The sequence below is a fragment of the Oncorhynchus gorbuscha genome, linkage group LG25 (genome assembly GCF_021184085.1).
Source record: "Oncorhynchus gorbuscha isolate QuinsamMale2020 ecotype Even-year linkage group LG25, OgorEven_v1.0, whole genome shotgun sequence".
Lineage (NCBI taxonomy): Eukaryota > Metazoa > Chordata > Actinopteri > Salmoniformes > Salmonidae > Oncorhynchus > Oncorhynchus gorbuscha.
In genome coordinates, this window is record NC_060197.1 from 30,225,900 (window position 1) to 30,235,202 (window position 9,303).

Here is a 9,303-nt window from a genome sequence, read left to right on the forward strand (position 1 = left end):
GTTTTGTTGACGTTGAGTGTGAGGTTATTTTCCTGACACCACACTCCAAGGGAGTGTTGTGCAACTTTCACTATGAGTAGATCTGTTGCAAGCGGCCTAAATAATTTATCGTAACATGATGTGGTACTGCTAGACTTCACATAACTTAGTCAACTTTGACCTACACATTTGTGTTGATTGGTCTTTGCTGCATGAAGGGTCTATTTCACACCCACTAACTCGTGTGAACAATACAGGGCCCTAAGGGACAAAGTGGAGAGTAGTGTGGGTGCCGGTCAGTCTTCCTGTGTTAAATGTCTATAAGAGGTTAGTTTCCATCAGTGGAAAGTTACTGCAACACTTCCACCTTCACCACAAGGCTTTGTAAACAGACCATAATGTCTGAGACAGTTAAGAGCATCCGTCTGTACAACGCGCCATATCATCATAGTATGCAGTGGGTTCAATGTATTCAAATTCAAACAGTTGGAAACACTTTATTTTTCTTTATACAAGCAACTATTTTACTGTTGCTAAAATAGGCACAACAAATACAATAAAAATAATAATAATCTGTCACTGTGCCCTTGAGCAAGGCACTTAACCCGAATTGCTCCCGGTGTGCTGTACAATGGTGACCCTGGCTGTGAACCCACTCCCTGCGGGTGTCTCAGGGGGAGTTGGGGTTAGCAACAACAACAACAAAAACATTTTCAATACACAGATGTGTACCAAGACAAATATAAGCATCCCCCAAATTATTGTTATTATTATTAATATTATTCAAATGTAAAAATAGGTTTGTCAGAGAAGCAATGCAATCAATTATTTCAACTTTGTATAACAAAAAAAGCTATGACCACTGTTTATCACATTTGACTGCTTATGCGTTCATAGATAGTTAATGGAGCTAGAACTAGTTATTAAAGAGTTATTTAGTATAAAATTATCATTGTTTCATTCATCCAGTTCTACTGTCTGATCCCAGCATACACCACTGTCTCCATGTGACCTCTCTGTCTTCTAGACCTGTTCTTCTTGTTGCTCAGATTCACAGCTACGTAATGGAGACTGTCTCCATCTTGGTCCTGTGAAGCACAAAATAGCATTGTTGACATGCAATTAGTTAAGTTGGTTAAAGACAAGCTTCACAATAGACTTCAGACAATATAAAAGTATTTCTGCTTACCCCTACATCTGACCTGGTAACTGCAGGACCTCTGGTCTGAGAGACGAGTCCTAAAAATAATTACAAAAAAGATTAGGATACTTCTACTTCTTCCACTACTGAAACAACAACAAATGGTGACATCAGCGAATATCAAGAGATATTAACTTACCTCTGCACTGCACACATGTTGTGTTGTTCATCTTGTACATGATGCAAACCAGGACAATGATCAAGGTGAACGTGACACCCAATACCACACCCAGGCAGGACACCAAGAGAAGAGGATCTGCTCTATGGTCTGTTGAAATTCAAACAGTAATAGAAGAAAACCAGAATAGCAAGTAAATGTATGTTCTACATAGTAAACTATACAGTAGATATAAAATAAAATAGAAGCTGTATCACCTACCGTCAATGTCCAACTTAGTCCCGTTCCCAAAGAGTATCTCCCCACATGAGGCCACAGCACAGTAGTAAGTCCCAGCATCAGAGAGGCTGAGGTTCCTCTTGGGGAGGTTGTAGATGCAGCTTTTCTCAGTCTCAGGGCTTTTCTCACACTGATCACTCCAGTTTCCATGGGTGTAAATTATTCCTGGGCGGGATTCTCCTGAGCCATGTCTGTACCAATAGACACTGTGTTCTCCTGCACAGCTCGCAGTGTGAATTGTACAGTTCAGAGTCACAGAGTCTCCTGGCTGGACTGACTCAGACACAGGCTGCTGGAGCACAGACATGCTGTTGGACTCTGAGTCTGAAGAGAGTGAGTAACTAATGTAAAACTAAGTGGGTGAAAAACACGAAAAGCCATGTATTCATCACTAGCATTTGATGAAGCAGTTGTACAAACATACCAACATACAGGGCCACACAATTCAAAAATGAAGAAGCAAATGTTTAGTTACCTTTGACAATTAAAACAGTTCCCTCTCCATATGTGAGCTCATAGATGTCTGGAGTGGAACAATAGTATGTAGCTGAGTCCCCTGGCTCTGTCTTGGATATGGTCAAGTTATAGCTGTAGTCTCCTCTCCTCACACCCAAACGTTTGGTCTCAGTAAAGTCCTTGATAAAGTTGTATGAATAATAACTCTCTTGGCCAACATAAAGAGATGATGCCATGAGGAGGGGTTCCTGTCCAAAACTCTGCTTGAACCAATTAAATCTGGTCACTGACTCATCTGAACTAAGACAAGTGATAGTCACAGTGTCTCCCAGCTCAGTAACCATCACAGGGGTTGGTTGGAATACGTTTGGTTTGGTAAAAGCACAGACGGTCAAAGCAAACAAATAAAATGGATCAAAGACAAAGGCATTTCTACACATTACAGACAGAACATCCACTTCACTTATCATATTCAAACTGCATACTACAAATTATTTAAAAAAGGAACTCAATTAAAATGTCTTACACTTACCCAAATTGATGCAAAACAAAAATACTTCTCTATTCATCATTGTAACATTAGCCCCTTCTGCACTGTATAGTGTGTGGGTCTGACAGTGGGACACTTTATATGGACCTAATATAGGATGGCACTTTACATGTACCTTTCATGAAGTAGGAGGGAACACTGAAACGAGAGATTTTATTGGCCGACTACAATCTTAGACGTGTGTCCCCTGGCTTACCATAGTCTGAGCGTCTCAGGAATTACTTATTAAAAATACATGTTAAAGCAGGTCAGAGTAACTGGATCAAGGCAATCAAATATTTGCTTGATACTGCTGATTCTTTTTTGAGATAAATTAAACATTGACTGAAATAGGACGTCATTGTGAATAAGAATTTGTTCTTAAACTGACATGCCTAGTGAAAATGAAGGTTTAACTAGGAAATGGTGAATGATCTCTAGTGCTGCTAATACTTCCGACCTCAACCCAGCCCAGCCCAAGGGTTACACACTTTCTACTCTTGTTGAATCCTTTAGGGTTCTTAAATGTTTTCAACTCGAGACCCAAATGAGAAATTGACTGTCCTCCCGTGACCCAAATCGTCCTCCAATGACCCCAAGTGAAAAATAAATAGTCTGTGATTAAAGATGTATTCTAATACCTCAGGACCTATAATTTAAGAAACCCTGCACAGTTTAGCATTTGGAAAATGCTTTTGCTTGTCATTTGTATTCTTGACATACTTTGCACATATAACTGAGCGGCAGGGGTCTGGTGTTTACTGTCCAGATGAACAGGTGAAGAGAGGTGTGTAAAGACCCCCCCTCAAATCAGAGAGAGAGAGAGAGAGAGTTAGAGAGAGAGAGAGAGAGAGAGAGAGAGAGAGAGAGAGAGAGAGAGAGAGAGAGAGAGAGAGAGAGAGAGAGAGAGAGAGAGAGAGAGAGAGAGAGAGAGAGAGAGAGAGAGAGAGAGAGATAAAAGCATAAAGGACATTTCATCCCAAAGTGTGTGTCCATGAGAGACCCAGTGATGTTCACCTCAGCAGGTCTCACTCTACACTGAGCTGCTCCTTCCTGTCACTCACACCACAGGAAGTCATGCGTTCCCTCACTGGCCCCTCCTCTATCTCAGACCCCAATCATAATCTCTTTATAAGATGCTTCTCAGAATAGGGGGATGTGATTAGTGCAAAGCCAAGAAGGGAAATACTAAGTGGGGAATAACATCATGATAAAGGCAATTTTGGTTTAACTCTTTATTTGTCTTTTGAAGTGATCAGTATAGTGCAATAGTCTACTGTTGGGTTCTTTGCCCCACAAGGCCACCCTATAAAAAAATTACCAAGTGTGACTGATTGCCTTGATTCGATCTTATGTCGCAAAATTGAAATTGTGTTTTTTACGTTGGATTAAAGCAGAGACACAGAGCTACAAAATGGTAACCTGGGCAGTTAGCAGAGCGGCCTCTTCAGTTTCCCAAGAGCCCTGCTTACCTCCCCCGGAACACTTCGCTGGAGAGTCGGGAACCTATCGGGCGTTTGTCATGTAGTGTTCTCTCATCATCAAGCTGCAGCCTTCCTACCCCTCGGACCTCTCGAAGATAGCGTACCTCATTACGATGAGGTCCGGGAAGGCTCTCGCCTGTGCTACGGCCGTGTGGGAGCAACAGTTGGCCGTATGCTTTGGTCTAGAGGAGTTTGTGGCGGATGTGAAGAAGGTTTTTGATTCCCAATAATCTAGGAGAGAGGCTGACCGGAAGTTACTCCAGCTTTGGTAAGACTCCCACAGTGTGGCAGACTATGCGATGGACTATGCGATGGATTTCCACACATTTACAGCTGAGAGTGCCTGGAACCCGGAATCGCTGTTCGACACATTCCTGTACAGAGTATCAGAGGAGGTTAACGACGAATTAGCTGCCCGGGAACTACCGATGGATCTTAACTCGCTCATTGCCTTGACCATCCAGATCGATGGGCGGCTATGGGAACGTAAGAAGAAGAGGAGGTCCGATTCCACTCTCTCGCCCAAGAATTCCAACTCACCTCCGAGGCATCACGGAAGTCCCCGACGTCTCCGGCCAGTCAGAGCGAGCCAATCAAGACCTGGAGACAACTCTTCACTGCCTTGTCTCCGCCAACACCACCACCTGGAGGCAGCAACTAGTGTGGGTTCAATTCGCCCATAACACCCTCTGCTGCTCTGCCACTGGACTCTCGCCTTTCGAGTGTTCCCTGGGTTATCAGCCCCCGCTCTTCCTGGAGGAAGAGGTCGGCATACCCTTGACCCAGATGTTTGTCCGCCGCTATCGCCGTACCTAGAAGACAGCCCGGTCGGCTCATTTCAAGACCACCTCCAGGTATTGACGACGCTTTATTAGCCCTTGCCCCATCTCCAAGACCCTCCTGTCTCATCGACGGCTAACCGGTGTACATGGTGAGGCGCCTCCTGAAGGTTTGACAGTGGGGCAGGGTATTCCAGTACCTGGTTGACTGGGAGGGTTTTGGCCTGGAGGAGAGTTGCTGGGTCCCCACCAGGGACATCCTGGTCTCAGGCCTCATGGCTGAGTTCCAACGCCGGCACCCCTGTCAACCAGGTATGCGCCCAGGTAGGATGCCAGGTGGCGCCCCTAGAGGGGTGTACTGTCACACGCTGATCTGTTTCACCTGTCTTTGTGCCTGTCTCCACCCCCTCCAGGTGTTGCCCATCTTCCCCATTATCATCAGTTTTCTTATGACTGTGTTCTCTGTTTATCTGTTGCCAGCTCATTTTATTTTGTCAAGTCTACCAGCGTTTTTCCCGTGGTTCTGTATGTCTCTAGTTCCTGTTTTCTAGCTTTCCCGGTTACTGACTTCTGCCTGTCCTGACCCTGAGCTTGCCTGCCGTTCTGTACCTTTCAGAATCTGCTCTGGACTAACGACAGGTTTGGTGTTTGCCCCCCTCCTTGTTTTGTAATAAACTTTAGTTACTTCGAAACTGTCTGCATCTGGGTCTTCTCCTGAGCCTTGACACTTTGAATGTTTTGGTCCATACTGGATAATTATTCTTTGTCACACCCATTCAGCATAGTTCACACCATATTATGTTTTAGCCCCACTCATCTCTTTTAAGGGTTGATCCGAGTGTTCTGTCCTACACATAAAATATAGTAGGATTTAAAATTGTATTCAAAGATATGGGAAATCAATGTATTCAAAGATATGGACAACACATTTTCCTCCTCTTCCATCCTCCTCCACTTTATCATCTTGTAGCAGCATATACTACATGGTGGTCCAGCTCCTTCTCCTCTCCATCTTCCTCTTCATGGAGGTAAATTTCAGGGTGGCATAATTCAATGGTTCTGTAGATCATGGTTCAATAGATTTACAAACATCACGACTTAACCAACATATGTTATTTTCACGATTTCTGAATTGCTTATATTTCAGTATTTAATCATGCAGTATTTACATGATCATTTTGTGGTTGTCTTTGAGAATCATGTCCTGAATATGATATAAAAGAGAGACGAGAGAACGGATTAACAGATCATTCCATTCTAGTGAGCACACTGTCTCTTCTGAACGTCAGTGTACAGTATGTCATGGGAAAAACATCCACATTAAAGGTGTAGTTCACAGGCCGCATGTTATCATGAAATGGAGTCCTACCTGTGTTGTGTCTGTTTGTGTCTCGTCGGATCTTGAGGAGCAGGATGAGAATGACTATCAGTACAACACCCAGGATCACAACCAAGGGATGGAGTTACATGGTTCCATCATCATCCTCTCCAGAGTGATAGCTCCATTACAATGTCCTTTTAGATGACTTTTTATTAAATCACTTGGTGGTCCTTTAATTTGTTTCTCAAGTATTTATTTTTAAATAAACTCACTCTCTTTAGATGACTGTGGTATTTCCTCAACTCCTTTGTGCCCTAAATCAGTATTTATTCTCAAACGTGTAAAGATTTTTAAAATATATGTTGTCAATGGTTTGCCTTTCTTTCATGTTAACTCCTGATTAGGTTGATGAACAGTTTCAAATGTATCAAACACCAGATAAATAGTTGAAAATGTATGTTGAATTTTTAGAACTGTTGTATTGACAAAGAAGGTGTAGCTATTTGGATACAATCCACAGAAACACAGGACACAGTCAGCTACAGTTGAAGTCGGAAGTTTACATACACCTTAGCCAAATACATTTAAACTCAGTTTTTGACAATTCCTGACATTGAATCCTAGTAAAAATACCCTGTCATACACATAGGTCAGTTAGGATCACCACTTTATTTTAAGATGCTAAATGTCAGAATAATATTAAAGAGAATTATATATTCCAGCTTTTAGTTCTTTCATCACATTCCCAGTGGGTCAGAAGTTTACATACACTTAATTAGTATTATGTAATGAATTTCGCTGCTGTTTACCACGCCGCTTGGTCCGAGGTGGGTGTAGTATTATGTAGTATTAGTTTTATGTTTTGTGTAATGAATTTCCGAAACGGATCAGAGGACCAGTACGCGGCGTGGTAAGTGTCCATGGTTCTTTTTAATACGTTAAGGTACACATGAACAACTGACTACAAAAAACAAGAAATGTGAAAACTCAAAACAGTCCTGTCTGGTGCAAAGACAGAGACAGGAACAATCACCCACAAACACACAGTGAAACCCAGGCTACCTAAGTATGATTCTCAATCAGAGACAACTAATGACACCTGCCTCTGATTGAGAACCATACTAGGCCGAAACATAGAAATCCCCAAATCATAGAAAAACAAACATAGACTGCCCACCCAACTCACGCCCTGACCATACTAACTAAATACAAACACAGGAAATAAAGGTCAGAACGTGACATATGAATTGTTTAACTTGGGTCAAACATTGCAGGTAGCCTTCCACATGCTTCCCACAATAAGTTGGGTGAATCTGGACCAATTCCTCCTGACAGAGCTGGTGTAACTGAGTCAGATTTGAAGGCCTCCTTGCTTGCACACTCTTTTTCAGTTCTGCTCACACATAGGATTGAGGTCAGAGCTTTGTGATGGCCACTCCAATACCTTAACTTTGTTGTCCTTAAGCCATTTTGCCACAACTTTGGAAGTATGCTTGGGGTCATTGCCCATTTGGAAGACCCATTTGCAACCAAGCTTTAACTTCCTGACTGATTTCGTGAGATTGCTTCAATATATCCACATAATTTTCCACTTTCATGATGCCATCTATTTTGTGAAGTGCACCAGTCCCTCCTGCAGCAAAGCACCCCCACAACATGATGCTGCCACCCCCGTGCTTCACGGTTGGGATGGTGTTCTTCGGCTTGCAAGCTTCTCCCTTTTTCTTCCAAACATAACAATGGTCATTATGGCCAAACAGTTCTATTTGTGTTTCATCAGACCAGAGGACATTTCTCCAAAAAGTACGATCTTTGACCCCATGTGCAGTGTCAAACCGTAGTGTGGCATTTTTATGGTGGTTTTGGAGCAGTGGCTTCTTCCTTGCTGAGCGGCCTTGTGTGGCCTGCAAACAATTGTTGGAAAAAATTACTTGTGTCATGCACAAAGTAGATGTCCTAACCGACTTGCTAAAACTATAGTTTGTTAGCAAGACATTTGTGGAGTGGTTGAAAAACGAGTTTTAATGTCTCCAACCTAAGTGTATGTAAACTTCCGACTTCAACTGTATTTCCACTTTTTATGATTTTGAGAAAGATAATGGTGCTGTTGCTGAACATTTCCAAATGGCTCCTTTGAAAACCATTGTGGAGATCATGAGTTGAATTTTCGAGTTGCTGTGCGTTTTGTTGCCAACCTATTTTGCTACCTGACAACTTTACGGTTTTTACTTTTTCATTACCGTTTATATTTTTGTTTTTTTCCCTCAACTTTTTCACTCCGGACGCTTTATCTGGACACGATTCGTCAGGACGTCCAACAGCCGAAGCTAAGTAGTAACATTAACATGATGCCTTCTAATTGCAGTTGCTGTACTCGCCTTACGGCGAGGATAGCTGTGCTACAAGCACAGCTTCAGACGCAATTGTTAGGCAAGGGTCATTTCAGTGTAGGAAAGGATGAAACAGCGTCTGTGCCACCAGTAAGTACAGATAGTAGTATAAATAGTAGTATAAATCCCCTGGCACAGTCCCCGCAGCCGGACAACTTTCTCACGGTTTCTGGAAGGAAATGCTGTAGGAACGCTCAACCGGTGTAGCTCATTCAGCCGACAGAAACTTTCAACCGGTTTTCCCCATTAAGCAGCGGGTCGGAGTCAGAGGCCGAGTCTTCTTTGGTCTCTACTCCTCCCGTTACGGGGTCTTAGACACCGAAGCTTCCCACCATTAGCGCTGACAAATTGAAAACTCTCGTCATTGGCGACTCCATTACCCGCAGTATTAGACTTAAAATGAATCATCCAGCGATCATACACTGTTTACCAGGGGGCAGGGATACCGACGTTAAGGCTAATCTGAAGATGGTGCTGGCTAAAGCTAAAACTGGCGAGTGTAGAGAGTATAGAGATATTGTTATCCACCTTGGCACCAACGATGTTAGGATGAAACAGTCAGAGATCACCAAGCGCAACATAGCTTCTGCTTGTAAATCAGCTAGAAAGATGTGTCGGCATCGAGTAATTGTCTCTGGCCCCCTCCCAGTTAGGGGGAGTGATGAGCTCTACAGCAGAGTCTCACAACTCAATCGCTGGTTGAAAACTGTTTTCTGCCCCTCCCAAAAGATAGAATTTGTAGATAATTAGCCCTCTTTCTGGGACTC

At 43.0% G+C, this 9,303-nt stretch overlaps 1 protein-coding gene across 2 annotated transcripts; it reads right to left on the reverse strand.

Annotated features, from left to right (window-relative positions):
* Window positions 1-460: 460 nt before the first annotated feature.
* Window positions 461-2,650, reverse strand: LOC124013720. Of its 2 annotated transcripts, XM_046328170.1 has the most exons (6): window positions 2,566-2,650; window positions 2,053-2,293; window positions 1,560-1,901; window positions 1,320-1,448; window positions 1,169-1,218; window positions 461-1,067 (listed from the first exon to the last, which is right to left on the reverse strand). In XM_046328170.1, exons 2-6 carry the CDS (start codon window positions 2,267-2,269, stop codon window positions 951-953), a joined length of 855 nt encoding a protein of 284 aa, XP_046184126.1. In that variant the 5' UTR covers window positions 2,270-2,293; window positions 2,566-2,650; the 3' UTR covers window positions 461-950. The 2 variants fall into 2 exon arrangements, with proteins under 2 accessions (XP_046184126.1, XP_046184125.1); XM_046328169.1 differs by lacking the exon at window positions 2,566-2,650 and having other exon boundaries at window positions 2,053-2,559.
* Between the last annotated feature and the right edge of the window lie 6,653 nt (window positions 2,651-9,303).